The following is a 21,645-nucleotide window of genomic DNA, read 5'->3' as shown; positions in this document are numbered from 1 at the left end:
GGACAAAAGACTGATTGCGCCCAAAATGTGTTGTCTTGCCAAAGCATTTGAAATCTTCTCTATATTATTGTTTAAAAAGAAGACATAAAAATTTATAAAATCATATACCATTGTAAAAAATGTGATATTTTAAAGGGAAAAATGTAAGAATTCTAAAGAAGTCATGAAAGCATTATTTGACCACCTATAAGGCCATAAACAATCACATCTCATTCTATATGTCAGTATATATCCAGTTTATATACACATGGGTGGGACTCCTGGTTGGCTCTGTCAGTCAAGTGTCCACCTTTGGCTCAGGTCATGATTACAGGGTCCTGGTATCAAGTCCCATCGAAGGCTCCTTGCTCAGCAGGGAGTCTGCTTCTCTCTGGGCCATCTGCTCCCCCTGCTTCTGCATGCGAGGGCTCTCTGACCAAAAAAAAAAAAAAAAAAAGAAAGAAAAGAAAAGGAAAAAAGAAAATATACACAGGGGTATGATACAATGCAATTTTTGTATTTGCTAACAAATCAGGCTTTTTGTTCTTATTAAAACACGTATAAAGTGTACATCATTTGTGTAACAAGAAAAAAAATTCTGCCTCACATACTGTATATTACAGTGTAATAAAGTTGACTTTATAATACAATTTTTAATATTACATATAGATGTAATATATATACTATATATACTAATCTAAAACAAAAGACTTTAACTTAAAAGCACTTAAATATAACACCCAAGGAATAACAAATGATTTGAAAAATTCTCAAGAGAGCTGGTAAAGTCATATATACTATGAAAAGTTTAAAAACAACAACAACAAACTGTTGAAAATGTCCACATAATGTTTAAGAACCCTAGGGGTAGATCTGGCTTTTAATCTAGGCTCTCTCCTTGGAAAAGTGATAGAAACTTCCTGAAGTTCCATTTCGTCTGTAAAATTGGGATGATACGACTATCATTGAGCTGTTTAAAGGTTAAACCAGAATACGCTTGTAAAAAGACAACCCGTTATAGGGTAAACCCTCATTAATGTTAACTATCCTTAACCCCTGGGTGGATAAAGAGGAAGGATTCTTCACCTGAGGCCATATAGCCTACTACTCAAGGAAAAATCCAGAAGCTACCGGGCAACCTTGCTAGACCTTACATCATTTCGCCGTCCAATAGTACAGAATCTGTCTACAGACCACTCTCTCTCGTCCAACCGCATCACCACTAAGGGGCAGGGCATTTTCCCTTCTGCACCCTTTCTTGCTCCAACTCTCAGCCCCAGCTTCCCAAACCACTATTCCATTTACTCGTACGTCTTTGTACCGCCCAGAAACAATGCCTTTTTAAAAAATCCCCCTACATCTTCTCTTTCTTCTCTAACTTTCCCGCCCCAGTAGCTCTTGATCAATCGGAGATGGGATTCTCTCTTCTTTCCCCGCCTCTTGGTGACGTCAAGAGAAGTCACACCTCTCATTGGACATTCTGGAGCAGAAGCCTACCAATATCTGGCAGACTTTTTTGGTGCAGACGGACCGCTAGTATTGTCGCTGGTGATTGGCTGGAGTGACGAGCCAGGAAAATGGCTGCTAGTCCGTCTGTAGTCCCGGTGGCTGTGACTGCTGCGGTGATCCCCGTCCTGTCACCCAGCAGCGATTTCTCAAATTTGCGAGAAATTAAGAAGCAGCTGCTACTCATCGCAGGCCTTACCCGGGAGCGGGGCCTGCTACACAGTAGCAAATGGTGAGATGTCGGGGTCGAAAGGGGCTGGACTTGGATCCTTGGCCTTGGGGTCCGTGGAGCTAATTCAGTTTGGGTGTTCCAGGTCCGCGGAGTTGGCCTTCTCCCTCCCCGCCTTGCCTCTGGCCGAGCTGCAGCCGCCGCCGCCTATTACAGAGGTAAGGATTTCCATCTCTGCTAGCGCTCCTCATCAAACCGAAGAGTTACCGAGTGCGCTGTCGCTGGATGGGACCATAATGCTTATCAGGAATGTTTGTGGAGGGAATTCAAGCATTTAAGGAGCTAAATGTTCTAAGCGATTTTATCAGTGTGGGTTTGTTGATCTTTGTAAAGATTTGGTGGTGCTTTACTTAAGCTGGAGAAAATTAGTAAACAGTCCTCAAAAGACTTAAGCCTTTTAAGGTTTTGTAGCCCAACCCAATGTTCTTTACGATGAGGAGGATCAAATTTTTTTTTTTTTAAAGATTTGTCAGAGAGTGAGAGCGAGAGAAAGCGCACAAGTAGGGGGAGTGGTAGGCAGAAGGAGAAGCAGGTTTCCCTCAGAGCAAGGAGCCGGATATGGGACTGGAACCCAGGACCCTGGGATCAAGACCTGAGCTGAAGGCCGAGGTTCAACGCACTGAGCCACCCAGGACTACCCAGAAGACTCAAAGGTTTTAACAACAGTGTGAAACTGGCTTTGTATTCAAATAGTTCAAATCTCAGCTACACATGTGACTTTGGGCAACTTACATAATATGATGAGCCATAGTTTTTTCATTTGTGAAATGCAGATAATAATAGTATCTACTTTAAGGGAATATAGAGAAAATTAAATGAGATACTAATATATTTCACATATGATCTATATAGCAGGTATTTTTACATAGTCTGTGTAGTCTGAATGATTTTCATCATAATCCATTTCGTTTTTCCTGAAGATGCCACTTCTTAACCCCAGAAACCATGAGTATTTCCTACTCCAAAAGGTATTGGAGATGAGAGGGGATGGGGAAGGAAAAAAGCAAATGGTGAGAGGATATGAAAAAGGACACTAGAGGAGTGCCTGTGTGGCTCAGTGGGTTAAAGCCTCTGCCTTCAGCTCAGGTCATGATCCCAGGGTCCTGGGATTGAGTCCCAAATCCAGCTCTCTGTTGAGTGGGGAGCCTGCTCCGCCCCCACCCCGCCTCTCTGCCTACTTGTGATCTCTCTCTCTGTCAAAAACAAAAACAAACAAACAAACAAAAAAACCTTAAAAAAAAAAAAAAGCCACTAGACTCCTAAGCTGAATGGATATATTTAGAACTTGTTACAATGAAGGAAACACTGAATATGTTTTGGTTCTGATAATATTTGGTTTTGTTTTGATAATATTTGCAGCAAGAGGGATAAGGAGAATGAAGTTATTAAAGTTTTAAACAACTTACCTCTAGAATTTGTGAGGATTGTATGCTTTTTTAACTTAAATATGCATCATCTCTTTTATTTACATACAGAATTATGTCTGTGTTCTATACCTTTTGCAATACTAACATGTCAAAACTTTTTGAAGTATAAAAAAACACAAGTAATTGCACAGTATATTGCATTTTTTTAAAGACATTATTCATTTATTTATCACAGCGAGAGAGAGCGAGCACTTGTAGTGGAGAGACAGGGTAAGGGAGAAGCAAACTCCCTGCTGAACAAGGAGCTTGATGCGGGACTCCATCCCAGGACCCTGATATCATGACCTGAGCCCAAGGCAGACGGTTAACCAACTGAGCCACCCAGGCATCCCACTATATTACATTTTTGTACATATTTGAAAGACTAGAAGAGGCAAATATCAGATATTAATGCTAGACATTTTCCATGATGTTTCCACTATTTCCTCCTCAAATCTCTACTACTTGCTCCATTTTACTGATAAAGAAGGAATTTTCAGGGGCACCTGGGTGGCTCAGTCGTTAAGCGTCTGCCTTTGGCTCAGGTCATGATCCCAGGGTCCTGGGATCTAGTCCTGCATCTCTGTCAAATAAATTAAAAAAATATTTTAATTAAAAAAATAAAATAAAAAAGAAAGGAATTCTCAGAGAAACTAAGTAACTTCCCTATTAATGTCATGAAACCAGTAATTTAAGGAATTGCAATTTGAATCCAGGTTCCTAACACTAAAGTCTATGCAACTCCCACTAAATTTAAAGAAATAGTACACGTTTCTGAGTGTATTGGTTTAGTTTTTTAAATTTTTATTTTTTCCCCCAACTTTTTATTTTGAAAAAAAGTTCCATAACCTTAGGGAGCACCTGGATGGCTCAGTCAGTTAAGTGTCTGCCTTCAGCTCAGGTCATGATCTCAGGGTCTTGGGATAGAGCCCTATATCGGGCTCTCTGCTCATTGGGGAGCCTCCTTCTTGCTCTCCCTCTGCCCCTCCCCCTGCTCGTTTTCTGTCTGTCTTTTCTCTGTCAAATAAATAAATAAAATTTTTAAAAAATTTCCATAACCTTAGTTTGTAATAAAATAATATACAAAAATAATTTATTCATATATGTATATGTAAATATATATATATATATATATATATATGCGCTAGGTTTTTGGGAGGAACAAAATACTTTTTCTTACATCTTGAAATTAATGGGTATACTTCTTTTTTTGTTAATGAATATGCTTCTTGAATTTTAATTTTTATTGTCTTATATAAACTTACTTAAACTTATATAAACTTGTCTCTCTTCTAGGAGGATGCCCAGGATATGGATGCTTACACCCTGGCCAAAGCCTACTTTGATGTTAAGGAGTATGATCGCGCAGCACATTTCCTGCATGGCTGCAATAGCAAAAAAGCCTATTTTCTCTACATGTATTCCAGATATCTGGTGAGGACCATTTTAAGATGTCATTCTGCCTTCAGTGAAACATCCATATTTAACACCAAGGGGGAGAACTTTAATCTTTAAAATAGTTTAACAGTAGTCTTCTTGTTAAATGTACTTTATACTTAACGGTAATAAAGAAAGTATCAAAAAAAAAGTTTAAAAATGACAGTATCCACAGGGTACTGGGTGCCTGGCTGGCTATTCTGTGGAGCATGTGACTTTTTGATCTCTCAGGGTCATGAGTTTGAGCTCATGGGTGTAGAGCTTTGGGTGTAGAGCTTACTTAAAAAAATAAAATCTTTTTAAAAAATTGACAGTATATTTTTTTAAGTTTTATTTATAATTCATGAGCCCAAGATCATAAGTCGTGTGCTCTTCTGACTGAGGCAGCCATGTGCCCTGATAATACTCATTATTGACAAATGTGTGAGGCAATAGACTCCCTATTTTGGTAGTAAAAGTTTATAAAGAGGTTTTAGAAATCAATTTTGGCAGATTATGTCCATATGAAATACTGTGACCAGACAATTCTTTTAAGAAACTTGTCAAATAGAAATAGTTCAATTAAAAAAAAAAAAGAAAAGAAAAGAAAAAAAAGAGAAATACTTCAATATATGCACAGGATATATGAATAGGGATATTTATTATTTTTTGTGATAGCCATAAAATGTCAGTAACCTAAATAGTCATTGTTGATTCTTGCCTGAAGTATTCTTTTTTTTTTTTAAAGATTTTATTTATTTATTTGACAGAGAAAGAGATCACAAGTAGGCACAGAGGCAGGCAGAGAGAAGGAGGGAAGCAGGCTCCCTGCTGAGCAGAGAGCCTGATGTGGGGCTTGATCCCAGGACTTGAGATCATGACCCGATCTGAAGGCAGAGGCTTAAGCCACTGAGCCACCCAGGTGCCCTTTGCCTGAAGTATTCTTTAAAGTGATGTTGCAAAGTGATGATTTTCCACACCAGTATTCTCTCTACATTTATTACTTGCCACTTGGCATTCTATGCTTTTCCTCCCCTTCTTCTCCATTTATTTATTTATTTAATATCAAAGATTCATATATTTTTAATTGTTTGTTATTTAGTACTTTACCTAATTAGTTTGGTGTTCAGTTTATTTCAGATTTAACCTTTGGGAGCCCTTGAATTATTTAAAAGTAGTGACTGTGGGGCGCCACGGTGACCCAGTCAGTTGAGTCTCTGATTCTTGGTTTCTTTTTTTTTTAAAGATTTTATTTATTTATTTGACAGAGAGAAATCACAAGTAGATGGAGAGACAGGCAGAGAGAGAGAGAGGGAAGCAGGCTCTCTGCCGAGCAGAGAGCCCGATGCGGGACCCGATCCCAGGACCCTGAGATCATGACCTGAGCCGAAGGCAACGGCTTAAACTACTGAGCCACCCAGGCGCCCCTGATTCTTGGTTTCTATTCTGGTTTGATCTCATGGTTGTAGGATCCATGTTGGGCTCTGTACTCAGAATCTGCTTAGGACTCTTCCTCTACCCCCCCCCCCAAATAAATAACTCTCTAAAAAGTAAAAAATAAAAGCAGTGGCTGGTAGTATTTGCCATTTGGTTAGACTTGGGCCCTTTATCTGGAGTCAGGTTGCTAGTTTTAGAATGAGTTTCAAAATAAACTGAGATAATACTTTTCTATTGATTTTCTCTTACAGTCTGGAGAAAAGAAGAAGGATGATGAAACAGTTGATAGCCTAGGTATGAATTTCTTTCCCTTATCTTTTGGACTAAAGCAGGGGTTGTACACTTAAATGCCTACATGAGCCAGGCAGGTTATAAATGTGTGAAGTGGACCTAGGAGGACTGTTACAAATTGGGGAGCACAACTTCCTGCTTGTTACATACCTCCGGCTGAGGACTACCTTAAGGAAATGTGGGCCTAGTGTTATCAAGACTTTCTTCCCTTGGCCCTACACTATTCTTTGGAACCTGAAGCTAAAAACGCTGATTTTTAGTTGAGGCTTGTGATTTTTAAACATTGATAACTTTTGAATTTTTAAAACCCTTCTGCCGGCCTGGAGCACCTGGGTAGCTCAGTCAGTTGGGTGTCTGATTCTTGATTTTGGCTTGAATCATGATCTCAGGGTCCTCAGGTTGAGCCCCACTAGAAGATCCATGCTTAGCTGGGAGTCTGCTTGAGATTCTGTCTGTCTGACTGTCTGTCTCTCTTTCTCTCCCCTCACCCCCCCCCCACCACTTACACTATCTCTCTCTGTCTAAAATAAATAAATACATCTTAAAACAACAACAACAACAAACAACCTCTGTGGATCTAACAACATATGACTGCAGACCATTTATCAGTTGTAATTTCTAGAACAAAGTAAATGGATTGTATAAGATGTTGGCCACTTCTCAGCATTCTTACATAACTGGTGTAAGTTCCAGTTGTAACTTTGGTTGATGCCAAAGGGAATGTCTAGATCTATGAAATGAGCATTGGCAGTCTTTCCTTAGATGTGAGATTTTGTTCCCTAGGTCCGCTGGAGAAAGGACAAGTAAAAAATGAGGCACTTAGAGAATTGAGAGTGGAGCTCAGCAAAAAACACCAGGCTCGTGAACTTGATGGATTTGGCCTTTATTTGTAAGTGTCAGAGTAATTTGGATTTTTCTATAACATTTTCTCCTGAGTAGAGGGGAGGTGTTAGAGGGGAGGTGTTATGAAACATTAACTTCTCCTGTAATTGTTTCTTGCCTTCCTAGATATGGTGTGGTGCTTCGAAAACTGGACCTGGTGAAAGAGGCCATTGATGTGTTTGTGGAGGCTACTCATGTTTTGCCTTTGCATTGGGGAGCCTGGCTAGAACTCTGTAACTTGATTACAGACAAAGAGATGGTAAATTGAGAAATTTATATGAATGAACTTCTGCTCCAAGTCTTATGTGATTCTGTAATGGGATGGGAGGAGAGAGGTTTGCTAAACCTTTGCTTGTAGCTAGGTCTTTGCTCCTTCTGTAATCTCTTTCACTGTTGGAATTTCAGTCTTCATTTGAAAGTCTAATGTCTGGCTCTTGGCTGGTAGTTGCTGTTGTATTTATGTGTAGTTAGATTATCTTCTCTTTATTTCATGTTTCCATATTCGAGTTCTACTGTAACTTGTTGTATAAACTAAATGTTAGTATACTTTGTTTCCTTATTCTAGAAATGCTATAGGAAAGGTTTCTCTGACATCAAGGATTATATTGAAAACATTTTTAAGGTCTCTTCTGGGCTGTCCTAGGACTCTATAAAGATTTATAGATTTGTTAATGAAATAATGTATATGGAAACTGCTTTATCAATAGCAATCCCTTTATTAGTCATTGTTAGAGGACATTGTCTATAGAATTTATTTTGCCATTCTTCAGTAGTTAATGGAATTGATAATACACTTCATTTTGTTGGCTTTGAAGAGCCAAAGGCTGGTTGATTTCCCCCAATGTATGTGTTGCTAAATCTGTGTCTGAAATCTTATCTTGGTTTATTCTTATTCATTATCTCTAACTGCCTGATAGACTTTTATTAAAAGTTTGTTTTATCTCTGAACTCAAAATATGCAAAACCAAGTTTCTGATCTTGCCTGACAAATTCTCATTCTTCCTCCCAGCTTGAGAGGCTCTCTTGATAGCATCACTGCTTTTCAAGATACCCAGTCTTGATGCTGTCGGTCATATTTGTTCTCTTTCTCTTACTCTTCTTATGTCTAGTCATTTGCCAGACCTCGCCATGGTTTTCTTCTTATATACATCTCTTTCTCTTGGTTTTCTTCGCTATCTTGGTTTTCAACATAGATTTGAATTACTAGTAATTAATAGCTACTTTTCTATCTAGCTTTTCCATTTATACACTCGCATTCCCAAGCTATCATGTTTACTCTTTTCAAACTTACTCTTAAAACACCCATGTCATTATGTCATTCTCTTGCCCCAAATTGTAGTGGTCTCCTGTTGCATCCCACTTGCTATTGCACCATAGTACCTGCCCTACCAGTTCAGTCTTATTTTTTCACTACTTTTGAGCACATAGCTTCCTCTTAAACTAGGCTAGTTTCTTCATCCTATTTACGTACACTCATCAGGATTGTTTTGCCAGTGTTTATGTTGTTGCCCTGCTTAGAATGTTCTTTTTTTCCTCTTCCTCTCTCTTTCTTCTTTTCAAATTCTAACCATCCTCTAAGACTCACCTGAAATCCTATCTATTATTTGAAGTCTTCCTCAACTAGGTCATTCCTTCCTATTGTGCTTGTGAGTCCTGCTCACTTAATTGAATTGCCCTGTGTTCATTGTTAGGTGTTCTCATAGTTTTGGTGATAAATATCTTTAGACAGTAAAGATAGTTCCTTGATGTTCATTTGGGAGAGAGGTCAAAGTATATTAAGTGTGTCCCTCTCTCTCCTGCTGGCAGCTGAAGTTCCTGTCTTTGCCAGACACCTGGATGAAAGAGTTTTTTCTGGCTCATATATACACAGAGTTGCAGTTGATAGAGGAGGCCCTGCAAAAGTATCAGAATCTCATTGATGTGGGCTTCTCTAAGAGCTCATATATTGTTTCCCAAATTGCAGTTGCCTATCACAATATCAGAGGTGAGTGAATAAGGACAATGAAATACCATCAAATCCTGAAGGTAGCACTGTATTGTTTTCTAAATTTTTTAATCTTCTTTCTACAGATATTGACAAAGCCCTATCTATTTTTAATGAGCTAAGGAAACAAGACCCTTATAGGATTGAAAATATGGACACATTCTCCAACCTTCTTTATGTCAGGGTGAGCTGTTTCCTTTGCTTACTCTTGTTCAAGCTCTTTTGTGCTTTAATCTCCAGGATTGGATTGTCACTGGGTTGCATTAGCCATGAGAAATATAGTTCATGGAGTTCCTCACTCTTGCTTAGATTGTCTTTCTTTTTTCTTCCAGAGCATGAAATCTGAGTTGAGTTATCTGGCTCACAACCTCTGTGAGATAGATAAATATCGTGTAGAAACATGCTGTGTAATTGGTAAGAGACTACTTTTTTTTCTTTTAAGATTTGTTTTCCTAATAAGTAATATAAATGTAAGAATAATGCTATAAAAGCATCAAGGATAACAAAATCATAGACTGTAGAATGTAAAAACTGGGTATAATCCCTCCTCCAAGATTGGTAAACATGACTCCAGAATATTTTTCTGTGTGAATACTAAAAATGAGAGTGTGGGTGCATACGTGTGTATAATTTGCTTGCAAAACTGTATCATTATAAACACTGATTTGTAACTTCCTCTTTTCTTTTTTAACTGTTTATCTTTTCAATCATTTTATTTAGTACATCTAGATTTGTATTATTTTGATAGCTATTTGGTATTACATAGATGTGCCATCATTTTTATGCAGTCATTTTCTATTGTATAAGTTGTGGCCACTGTTTGTTGATATAAAAATAGTTTCAGGAACCATCTTTGTGGGTGTGGATGTATGTGTGTGCATGTGCAAAATGGTATTGTTTTGTTTTGTTTTAGATTTTATTTATTTATTTGAAAGAGAGAGATACAGCAAGAGAGGGAACACAAGCAGGGGGAGTGGAAGAGGGAGAAGCAGGCTCCCCGAGACCTGATACCAGGACCCTGAGATCATGACTTGAGCTGAAGGCAGACACTTAATGACTGAGCCCCAAAATGGTAGTTTTATTAAAGATCGGGGTACAGGATCTGTGGGCAGAAAGAACTGCTGTGCTGGGGTCTTGAGGAGTGGGGATTATATACTTGGAGTTGGGGGAAGGAAAAGGGAGGTTTCAAAAGAACTTTCATATGCTAAAGAGGACTGACCTATAAAATACTGAAGGCCTTGTCATTTTCAAGTTAAGATTGTTTTCCCCTCTAGCAAGGTATTAACTTTAAGATAGTTGGGAGATTCCTGGAAGAAAATCACACATGTCCCACCCTGGAATGGGGGTTTAGGGGAGGTTGTAGGCTGTCAGCTTATGTTTTGTCTTCAGATTGTCTTCTGCTCTCTCATCATTTCCCCCCTGAACAGTTTTGACCCTTAAAATCTTCAAGGTTGTTGAAGGTGGAAGATCTCATCTTTTGTAACTTCTTCTTGCTGAGTAGGGGTGTAGTGATGCCCCTACCTAGGTCAACATTGTTCAGTTGGGGAACACATAGGGGAGTTATGAAAGGGGAGGCAGCTGAATCCAACACAGTTAACATATATGAACTTCCTTGAGTAGATGGGGTCATCTGTTCATGTGAAGTCATTGTAGGTGTAGTCTTGGCACCAAGCAGAGAAATACTGAAAAAGACAATGCATTAAGAGGAGTATGGCTATAAAGAAGTCCAGTAAAGAGATCCTTAATAGTTGACTATAATTCTCCTCCAATCCAGGAGTTTAAAGCAGTCGCTAAAGGAAAGAGAACATTTAAAGCACCATTTTGAGTATTCATGTCAGTTAAAAACCCAGAAATATTTTTGTGATAATTTGAAATAAATGCACAGCATTCTGTTCTTATGATAGTGCAGGTTTTGCCTTGTGCAAGAGTTCAAGCACCTAATGTCATTCTATTTTGTAAAGCTGCCTTACACATTTGTATTACTTCAGTATTTAATGGAGAAATGTTATCTTGAGTGTCATTTAGGGATTTGACCATGTACTTATTAAGAGCTTCTTTGTGTCAAACAACATCCTCCAGTCTTTTTTTTTTTTTTTTAAAGATTTTATTTATTTATTTGACAGAGAGAGATCACAGTAGGAGAGAGGAAGGGAAGAGATCACAGAGAGAGGAAGGGAAGCAGGCCCCCTGCTGAGCAGAGAGCCCGATGCGGGACTCGATCCCAGGACCCTGAGATCATGACCTGAGCCGAAGGCAGCAGCTTAACCCACTGAGCCACCCAGGCGCCCCAACATCCTCCAGTCTTAAAGAGGAAACAAAGATGGATCATAGGTGGTCATACCAACAAGACACAGGACATATCCACCATTGTTTTATATTTGGAAGGTTAGCTGGGTTGGTAATGCTTTTATTTATTTATTTTTATTTTAAAAATATTTTATTTATTTATTTGACAGAGAGAAATCACAAGTAGGCAGAGAGGCAGAGAGAGAGAGAGAGGAGGAAGCAGGCTCCCCACTGAACAGAGAGCCCGATGCGGGACTCGATCCCAGGACCCTGAGATCATGACCCGAGCCGAAGGCAGCGGCTCAACCACTGAGCCACCCAGGCGCCCCGGTAATGCTTTTAATAATGCGTCCATGCATCCAGGCAAAACCCAGAGTACCTGGGCCTATCCAGCCTGGGGGAGCAGTGGCCACAAGTTAGAGTCATGTAGCCACTGAGTCCCAGCCAGGAGCCGGCCATCTAATACTGGGCCTCCTTGAATTGCAGTCAGGATATTAAGGGCTATTTAGTTTTGGAGGGTCATCCTTTGAATTTGTGTGAATTTCAGGCCCATTTGATGGGGGACTTATGGCTTGATAATAATCCCTTTTCTTTAAATTGCACCATGGACATATAGGACTAGGATGGCATATTTGGAGTCAGTATAAATATTTTTAAGGCTTTTGCCAATTGCAAAGCACAGGTGGGGACTACAAATTCTGCTTTGGGGCAGACGTGTTTGCTTTAGGGCTTTGGCCTCAGCAGTCTGAGTTAGACTAACTATCGCATAAGCATACCTAGCTTTTCTTACCCCTTTTTCATGAAACAGCTGCCATTGGTAAACCAACTGTCGTCTGCATTTTTGATAGGTGAATCTTTTTTTTTTTTTTTTTAAGATTTTATTTATTTATTTGACAGACAGAGATCACAAGTAGGTAGAGAGGCAGGCAGAGAGAGAGAGGGAAGCAGGCTTCCCGCTGAGCAGAGAGCCCGATGCGGGGCCCATTCCCAGGACCCCAGGTCCATGACCTGAGCTGAAGACAGAGGCTTTAAACCACTGAGCCACCCAGGCACCCCTAGGGGAATCTTTTAAATCTGGTTGACTAGAATAAGCAAGATCAATGACCTCTGAACAGTTATGCTCTATAGAGGTTATGATGGTCAGGTCCATGCATAAGGGTAGCTGGGTTTAAAGTTTGACAGGTTTTAAGTATTATTTCTGGCATATCTATAACCATTGCCTGGTGTTTAATATGTCAGTTTCCCATGGGATGCCTGGGTGGCTCAATCGGTTAAGCATCTGCCTTCGGCTCAGGTCATGATCCCAGTGTTGAGGGATCAAATCCTGCATTGGGATCCTTGTTCAGCAGGGAGCCTACTTCTCCCTCTGCCAGCTCTGCCTGCAGCTGTCCCTGATTGTGCACTCTTGCTCTCTGATAAATAAATAAAATCTTAAAAAAGAAAAAGGTCAGTTTCCCAACATCCCTTGGTGGCTTTTGGTTTCTAAGACACTCTGATGTGAAGTCATTACAGTCAGGGACTGTCCCATAGTGAGCTTTGAGGCTCCTTTTACCAGGAAGGCTGTTACATACTTGGCTAAAGTCTTTATTTGCGATTGCACCTGAATAGAGGTGGCTTCTCGAATAAATATGACTACAAGGGATGAAACCATCAAGAAACTCCCCCTCTTTAAAAGACATTTATTTATTTATTTATTTGAGAGAGAGCACGAGCCGGGGGGGTGGGGGGAGGGAAAGGGAGAAGCAGACTACCCAGTAGATGCTACCAAACCTCTTCCCCCAGTTGTGACAGCCAAAAATGTATGCAGATAACTGTCAAATCTTGGGGTTAGACTTATCTGTGGTTGAGAACCATGGCCCTATGTACTCTACATACACTAGTATGACCTGATAATCAGTTGACATCAACACATCAGTAGCCACTTTTGGATGAAAGTAAGCTTGGTTGTGATTGAAAGCCTTGGTTCCCTAGAAACAAAAGGGAGATGTCTGTTGCTGGGTGTGTGATGACACGGCATTGAGATCATACACACGGCGTTGAGATCATACATTTGTATCTTTCTAGGTCAGAAGTTCTTTTTTTAAATTTTTTTTTTTAAAGATTTTATTTATTTGACAGACAGAGATCACAAATAGGCAGAGAGACAGGCAGAGAGAGAGGAGGAAGCAGGCTCCCTGCTGAGCAGAGAGCCTGATACGGGGCATGATCCCAGGACCCTGGGATCATGACCTGAGCCGAAGGCAGAGGCTTTAACCCACTGAGCCACCCAGGCACCCCTAGGTCAGGAAGTTCTTAAACCAATAGAATTTCAGTCCATCAATTCACTATTTCTAGCTCTTGAGGAAGTTGTAGTTCAGTATGAGAAAAAAGCATTAAAAAAATGTAATAGGGGGTACCTGGGTGGCTCAGTCATTAAGTTGCTGCCTCTAGCTCAGGTCATGTTCCTGGAGTCATGGGATCAAGCCCCATATTGGGCTCACTGCGCGGCAGGGAGTCTGCTTCTCCCTTTCCCACTCCTGCTGCCTGTGTTTCCTCTCTTGCTGTGTGTCTCTCTGTCAAATAAATAAAATCTTAAAAATAAAAATGTAACAGGAACTATTGGAATGTGAGAGTGGGAGTTAGTGATCTTTTCAGTGTCAGCATTATGAAGAAAAGATAAAGTCTGTTATGAGGGTAGAACTTTCTTTTATTCAGAAAACATCTTTTGGGGATGCCTGGGTGGCTCAGTTGGTTGAGCAGCTGCCTTCGGCTCAGGTCATGATCCCAACATCCTGGGATTGAGTCCCACATCGGGCTCCTTGCTCGGCAGGGAGCCTGCTTCTCCCTCTGCCTCTGCCTGCCATTCCATCTGTCTGTGCTCACTTTCTCTGACAAATAAATAAAATCTTAAAAAAAAAAAAAAAAGAAAGAAAGAAAGAAAACATCTTTTGAGCATCTTCCGAGTGCCAGGCACTGTATTTTGTATTGTAGTACCTACCCTAATTGCCTATTGAGGAATACTAATAAGAAAATAACTATAATGTAATAGGTTGAGTGTTAGGATTGAGATAAACTAAAGATACTGAGAGAGTTCATATAAAAGATACCTAATTTAGCGTATGATTAGGGAAGTCTTCTTGAGAAGATGGTCCTTGAAGGCTGGGCAGAAGTAAAAGAGTTCAGTAAGGAAGGAAAAGGATTGACTTGGGAAGGGCATTGCATTGCAGAGGCACTGAAGTATGAAACGGGCATTGGGCATGAAGGAGCTCCTTGTCTGGAAGCATGGTGTGGGAGGTGGAAATGTTAAAAAAGGGGCCAGATCTTGACGAGTCTTTGATGCCTTGCTGAACATTTGGAACTTATTTTGAAAGTGGTAGGAGTCTTCTGAAGAATTTTTAATCAGAGAGTGATGAAAGTTCTCAGATTTTCATTTTCAAATGATGACTGTAGTCAGTGTGCTGGAAGAATTAGAAAAAGGGCAAGACTAGAGTCGGGGAGACCAGCTGGGAGACCAGGAGATTTTTGCAATAATCTAGGGATAATGATGAGAGCCTACGCTGAGGTATTGGCAGGAAGGATGGAGAAAGGCTATTAGATTTAGAAAATATTTAGGAAATAGAAGAAACAGGATTTGACAACTGGGTAACCAGATGGGCAGCAGTGCCTTGTACGTGAAGAAAGAAAACAGAGGTTGGGGAGATAAGGAACAATCCTTTTTTTCACCTCTTGACCTAGAGCCAATTAAAATAAAAGAAGACATATATCTGAAGAGTAATGATTTAGGAGTTTTTCAGTTTTTTAATAATCATTTGAGGTGAACTTTTTCTTTTTTTAAAGATTTTATTTATTTGAGAGAGAGAGAGATAGTAAGAGAAAGCACAAGGTGGGGGGTGGGAGGCTTAGGAGGAGGGAGGGAGAAGTGGACTCCCCACTGAGCAGGGAGCCTGAGTTGGGGAGTGGGGCTCGATCCCAGGCCGCAGGGATCATGACCCGAGGTGAGGGCAGATGCTTAGCCAACTGAGCCCACCTAGGCGCCCCTTGAGGTGAACTCCTTAATGAACTGTTTTATTCTCAGCATATCTGTAAATGGCCAGCACAGTGCCTGACATGGTAAATAAATGTTGAATTCAGTCCACCGACCTTAAAAATTAAAAATAAGGATTATTAGTTCATGGCTAAAAATATACTTAAGCTTTCACATTGTAGCCAGTTCAGAGGAATTAAAAAGGAGAAAGAAGAATGGAGAGAAGAAAAGAAACTGAGGACCCGAAAGAATGAACTCTCTTACGAATAGAGTGGTGGCAGGGATCTCCTGTTTGTTTAGTCCTTGCTTTTCCTCTTAGGTCATGATACCAATTGATTGTTTCCCTCTGTGTCTTTTCTGGAGTCCCAATCTCTGAGAGGCAGCACTTAAATATATATAACAGCATATACTGTAGAATGGTGTAGTTAAGTTTGGACTCTGGAATCAGGCTACTCAGTTTAAATCTTGGTTCTACTAGTAACTAGCTGAGTGACTTTGGGCTTAACCTGTCTATGCTGTAGTTTCCTCAATAAAGGCATAAACAGTAGCTCCTTCTCTCAGGTAATTGTCATGAGGATTAGATAAATTAATGCCTAGAAAGCACTTATAACAATGTAGGTTGCCCAGCATGTTGTAGCCTTCATTATACTTTGGCTCTTCCAAATAAGATAAAACAAAACAAAACAAAACAACCAAATCTCATTTACTTGGTCATTGCTCAAAACTTGGCTTGTTCTGACTTATTTAATGTCTCTGTCATCCTCAGTGCTTTAGCACCTAGGTCTTATATAGGGCTATATCCCTTTTCCTGGGTGCCAAATCAGTATTTTGGCCTAGAAATGTGCCATGTTGATACATATAGCTTTCATTCCTTCCCTTTTCCTACTCCCTAGCTAATGACTATTTAGGTTATTTTTTGATTTGTACTGTTAGAAACATTTTGTTTCATAGCTACAACAGAAACAGGATTTGTGGGTTTTTTTAATTATTATTAAGTATAATGTTATATTAGTTTCAGGTGTACAACAGAGATTTGAGAATTCTGATTTTTTTTCTTTTTAAGATTTTGTTTATTTATTTGACAGAGATCACAAGTAGGCAGAGAGGCAGGCAGAGAGAGAGAGAGGAAGGAAAGCGGGCTCCCTGCTGAGCAGAGAGCCGGATGCAGGGCTCGATCCCAGGACCCTGAGATCATGACCTGAGCCGAAGGCAGCGGCTCAACCCACTGAGCCACCCAGGCGCCCCAATTTTTAATGTTGACTAGTATTCCATTGTTTAGAGATATACATTTTGTTTATCCATTTCCCGATTGAAAAGACAGATGGCTTCTATACCCTTTCTGCAAATAAAATCTTTCAAAAATGCCAAAAACTTTCACTTGTTCTCTTCAGGACCAATGCTAATAGACCTGCTTTGATTCTTGTGGAAGAGAGGAGCTCAGAGCTCTCTGCCTTTTTATCCTTTGAGGACCTCTTTAGAAACCTAGGAATATAGTTGGAAAACTACCAAGCTAAAATACACTACAGACATTTCCTACTTTTTTTCATTGTTGTTTTTTGTTTAAAGATTTTATTTATTGGGGGGACGCCTGGGTGGCTCAGTTGGTTAAGCAGCTGCCTTCGGCTCAGGTCATGATCCCAGCGTCCTGGGATCGAGTCCCACATCAGGCTCCTTGCTCAGCAGGGAGCCTGCTTCTCCCTCTGCCTCTGCCTGCCATTCTGTCTGCCTGTGCTCGCTCTCTCCCCCTCTCTCTCTCTGATAAATAAATAAAATCTTAAAAAAAAAAAAAAAAAAAAAAGATTTTATTTATTGGGGCGCCTGGGTGGCTCAGTGGTTTAGGCCTCTGTCTTCAGCTCGGGTCATGGTCTTGGGGTCCTGGGATCGAGCCCCACATCGGGCTCTCCGCTCAGCGGGGAGCCTGCTTCCCCCTCTCTCTCTCTGCCTGCCTCTCTGCCTACTTGTGATCTCTCTCTATCAAATAAATAAATAAAAATCTTAAAAAAAAAGATTTTATTTATTTATTTATTTATTTGTCAGAGAGAGAGAGAGAGAGCACACAAGCAGGGGGAGTGGCAAGCAGAGGGAGAATCAAGCTCCCCGCTGGGCAAGGAGCCTGATGTGGGACAGGATCCCAGGACTCTGGGATCCTGACCTGAGTGGAAGGCAGACACTTAATCTAACCAACTGAGCCATCCAGGTGTCCCTTTCTACCCTTTGTTAAGAAAATGTGGATAATTAAGGAGGGCATGTGATGTAATGAGCACTAGGTGTTATACCTAACCAAAGAATCATTGAACATAGGGTGCCTGGGTGAGTCAGTGGGTTAAGCCTCTGCCTTTGGCTCAGGTCATGATCTCAGGGTCCTGGAGTCAAGCCCCATATCAGGTTCTCTGCTCAGCTGGGAGCCTGCTTCCCCTGTCCCCCAGCCTGCTTACCAGTGATCGATGTCTCTCTCTGTGTCAAATAAATAAATCAAATCTTTAAAAAAAAAAAAAAGAAGAAGAAGAAGCGTTGAACATTACGTCAAAAACTAATGATGTAGGGGCCCCTCGGTGGCTCAGTGGGTTAAGCCTCTGCCTTCTGCCAAGATCATGGTCTCAGGGTCCTGGGATCGAGCCCCACATTCGCCTCTCTGCTCATCAGGGAGCCTGCTACCCTCTGCCTCTGCCACCCCCCCCCGCCCGCCTCTGCTGCCTCTCTGCCTACTTGTAATCTCTGTCTGTCAAATAAATAAATAAAATATTTTAAATAATAATAATAATTAAAAATAAATAAATAAAAATTAAAAATGGAGGAAAAAAGAAAATGTGGATAAATGCTATATTCAGATGAAATAAACTGAAGAAAAACTTTTAAGTGTTAGGGAATTTTTTTTTTTTTTTAAACCAGAATGTGTGATAGATGCAGTATATTTCCCAAGGTAATGATGGTGTTCCCTTTGTATAAATTGGCTTTTCTGCAAACACTTTGGGGGAATGGGTTATAGTTTCATGTCTGCTCTGGAATGCTATTTTAGTGAACTTATATTTTTACCTGTCTAGTTATTCATATATATATTTTTTTATTTTTCAATCAGGCAATTATTATAGTTTGCGTTCTCAGCATGAGAAAGCAGCCTTATATTTCCAGAGAGCCCTGAAATTGAATCCTCGGTATCTTGGGGCCTGGACACTGATGGGACATGAGTACATGGAGATGAAGAACACATCTGCTGCTATTCAGGCTTATAGGTGAGTTTCTAGTTGAGGAGGGAGGTAGAGGGGATTACTGTGATGTTAGGAGCCTCTCTTGACCCTATAAGTCGCTAACCTTGATTCTGCCATCTAACCAGTCTCTCTTGCATTTTATAGACATGCCATTGAGGTCAATAAACGGGACTACAGAGCCTGGTATGGGCTTGGACAGACCTATGAAATCCTTAAGATGCCATTTTATTGCCTTTATTATTATAGACGGGCCCATCAACTTCGGTAAGTCTGGTGAATGATGTGTTTTATGAGAAGAGCTCATACTTTCCTTTACCTTTTGATAGGTACTGAAGAATCACAGTGAATGAATGGTTTTGACTCTTCGAGACCTGGGTTTAAACGTGCTGTATGCTTTTTGATCATTTTTTATGTAATGTAGTCTAATGGGTTAATAGTTTAATTGTGAACACAAAATAGTACAGTTATATGAAGAATTGTATTAAAGGTCAGTCACTGTGTAGATTTGAAATAGTGGTCGGTAATGGTGTTTCCTTAAGGAGGGACTTTAATTTTTTTTTTTTTTTTTAAGATTTTATTTATTTATTTGTCAGAGAGAGAGGGAGCGAGCACATGCAGACAGAGTGGCAGGAAGAGACAGAGAGAGAAGCAGGCTCCCTGCTGAGCAAGGAGCCCGATGTGGGACTCTATCCCAGGACGCTAGGATCATGACCTGGGCTGAAGGCAGCCGCTTAACCAACAGAGCCACCCAGGTGTCCTGGACTTTAGATTTTTTTTAAAGGCTTTGCTCAGACTGCCTGTTCTTTTTTCTTAGGCCCAATGATTCTCGTATGCTGGTTGCTTTAGGAGAATGTTATGAGAAACTCAATCAACTAGTGGAAGCCAAAAAGGTACCTGTAATTGGGTCCTGCAGAATTGGAGCGGAAATTAGCAGTTTGGATGAACGATTGGGCTCTCTGCTTTAATTGTCCTTCATGCTCATCTATCTACATATGAAAGTCTTAAGTATTTATGGACTCATAGGCTAAAAAGCAAAGAAGAACTGACATTATCAGTGTGCCTATCAGTCTAGTAAAAATGCTTTGCATTCTGCAAGTCCATCCACACTTCTGGGTGGCTTATAAGACTTGGGCCTTTATGTAGTAGGCCATGGCATATGGGACATTGGTCAAAGTGACCAGGTTTTTTTTTTGTTTTTTGTTGTTTTTTTTTTTTTTTTTTTGACAGTGTTATTGGAGAGCTTATGCTGTGGGAGATGTGGAAAAAATGGCTCTGGTGAAACTGGCAAAGTGAGTGAAAGGAGTGAAATGCTGTTGTTATTTCTGTTGGCTTCTCTGGTATGGTATATCATGTGTTTTTACTTTTATCACTAGCTTGCTTTGAGATCCAATTTGTACTTACAGACCAATTTATTTTGTAGGCTTCATGAACAGTTGACTGAGTCAGAACAAGCTGCCCAGTGTTACATCAAATACATCCAAGATATCTATTCCTGTGGGGTATGTGTCATGAGCATCGGAATTAGGTTGCTGATCTCATCCTGACCACCTCAGTCACTCCTGCTTTCCCTGTCTAGGAAATAGTGGAGCACCTGGAGGAAAGCACTGCTTTCCGCTACTTGGCCCAGTACTATTTTAAGTGCAAGCTGTGGGATGAAGCTTCAACTTGTGCCCAAAAGTGTTGTGCATTCAATGATGTGAGTAGCAGTTCTTTACTAAAGGGTTTGGATTTTAGGCTCAGACTTGGGATCTTTACTGTGACCCGAGGATGGAAGATGGGTGAGAAGTGGAAAGGCTACCTTGACCCATGACACTTCAATATCAGCATTTTAGAACTTGTTTTTGAGAATAGCTTTGGACATATTTTGAAACAGTTTCCTGACTTTGTTTCAGACCCGGGAAGAAGGGAAGGCCTTGCTCCGGCAAATCCTACAACTTCGGAACCAAGGCGAGACTCCTTCTACTGAGATGCCTGCTCCCTTTTTCCTCCCTGCCTCACTGTCTGCTAACAACACTCCCACACGCAGAGTTTCTCCACTCAACCTGTCTTCAGTCACACCATAGTTGGCTGCTTTCAAGCCAGCACATCACTAGACCCATGTTAAGCCTTACCTCCGTGTAAGGAATGGCCACGTCTGTTCTTCCAAGGACCTTGGTTTTTTTGTTTATACAGATGGAAGTAGCTCCTTGGGGACAGTTTATAGAATCACCTTTGGTCTAGACTGACAGAAGAATCCTGGCAACAGAAATTGTCTTTTGCCAGTTAGAAGCACTTCTCTTTCCCTTCTGTTCAGAGAGTGGCTTCAGATCTTGGCCTTCTTCCCAGACCTCTTCCCCTCTAAAAAACATCCCTTTAACAGCACTTTAGCACAGCAAGGCTTACAGGAACAAAATTTCAATGCTGCTGGGAGTGAGAGATTCCTTAGAGAGGCATGGAAAGGAGAAAAGTGTGCCATTCTACCCTCTGCAGGCAGTAGGGGCAATGTGTACCCTAGGGAGGTCAGGGCACTTGATAGACATGATCTCCTCATTCTTGAATTTAAGGAACATGACTATGCTGTCAGAGGTAAGATTTGAACAGAGTGAAGCTGTACCTTTGTTCTTGCTTTGTGGGGACAGTCTTCTAAAACATCATTTTAAGGACTTTCCCTAGAAGCTTTCAAATAGAAAGGAGCCTACTAGAGTTAAATCAAAGAAGAGACAAAAAGAATCTTACTTTTTAGGGAACTATTGATGGCAAAAGAGCCTATGGAGTTAGCTATACTCTTACTAAAGCAAATCAAGGAGGCAGGATTAATAGATAATTTCATGGACATTCAAGAGTGTTAATGTTTTGTGACTATATAGACAAGAATAAACTCACTTCAAGATGGTCTGTTGTAATAAATATTTTTGATGTTATTTTTCTCCCCCCTCTGTTATCTTCAACAAAATGGTTCTTTCCGACTTCACTTGTTTAGATAAGGTAAAGAGAATCATTCTTGCTATATTCTTGGAGGGTTTCAGGGCTGTCATGTGTAT

The 21,645-nt window shown here is 40.4% G+C and overlaps 1 protein-coding gene across 2 annotated transcripts; it reads left to right on the top strand.

Annotated features, from left to right (window-relative positions):
* The first annotated feature begins 1,521 nt into the window (after nt 1-1,521).
* Nucleotides 1,522-21,525, top strand: CDC23 (cell division cycle 23). 2 transcript variants are annotated; one of them, XM_059174674.1, is made up of 16 exons: nt 1,522-1,717; nt 1,800-1,872; nt 4,417-4,554; nt 6,225-6,267; nt 7,048-7,153; nt 7,273-7,405; nt 8,953-9,130; nt 9,217-9,314; nt 9,463-9,544; nt 18,496-18,649; nt 18,770-18,889; nt 19,440-19,515; nt 19,853-19,914; nt 20,046-20,124; nt 20,202-20,321; nt 20,518-21,525. In XM_059174674.1, the coding sequence occupies exons 1-16, from the start codon at nt 1,557-1,559 to the stop codon at nt 20,686-20,688; spliced, it is 1,794 nt and encodes a 597-aa protein (XP_059030657.1). In that variant the 5' UTR covers nt 1,522-1,556; the 3' UTR covers nt 20,689-21,525. The 2 variants fall into 2 exon arrangements, with proteins under 2 accessions (XP_059030657.1, XP_059030658.1); XM_059174675.1 differs by lacking the exons at nt 19,440-19,515; nt 19,853-19,914.
* Nucleotides 21,526-21,645: the final 120 nt, after the last annotated feature.

Source organism: Mustela lutreola, chromosome 5 (assembly GCF_030435805.1).
Source record: "Mustela lutreola isolate mMusLut2 chromosome 5, mMusLut2.pri, whole genome shotgun sequence".
Classification (NCBI taxonomy): Eukaryota; Metazoa; Chordata; class Mammalia; order Carnivora; family Mustelidae; genus Mustela; species Mustela lutreola.
The sequence above is the reverse complement of the archived record's forward strand: the minus strand, read 5'-3'. Positions and strand labels throughout refer to the sequence as shown.

Coding starts and splice junctions, on each gene's coding strand:
- CDC23 (XM_059174674.1), top strand. CDS start 1,557: ATGGCTGCTAGTCCGTCTGTAGTCCCGGTGGCTGTGACTGCTGCGGTG. Junction 18,650..18,769: donor GCTGCTATTCAGGCTTATAG/GTGAGTTTCTAG, acceptor TGCATTTTATAG/ACATGCCATTGAGGTCAATA. Junction 19,915..20,045: donor GCTCTGGTGAAACTGGCAAA/GTGAGTGAAAGG, acceptor TTTATTTTGTAG/GCTTCATGAACAGTTGACTG.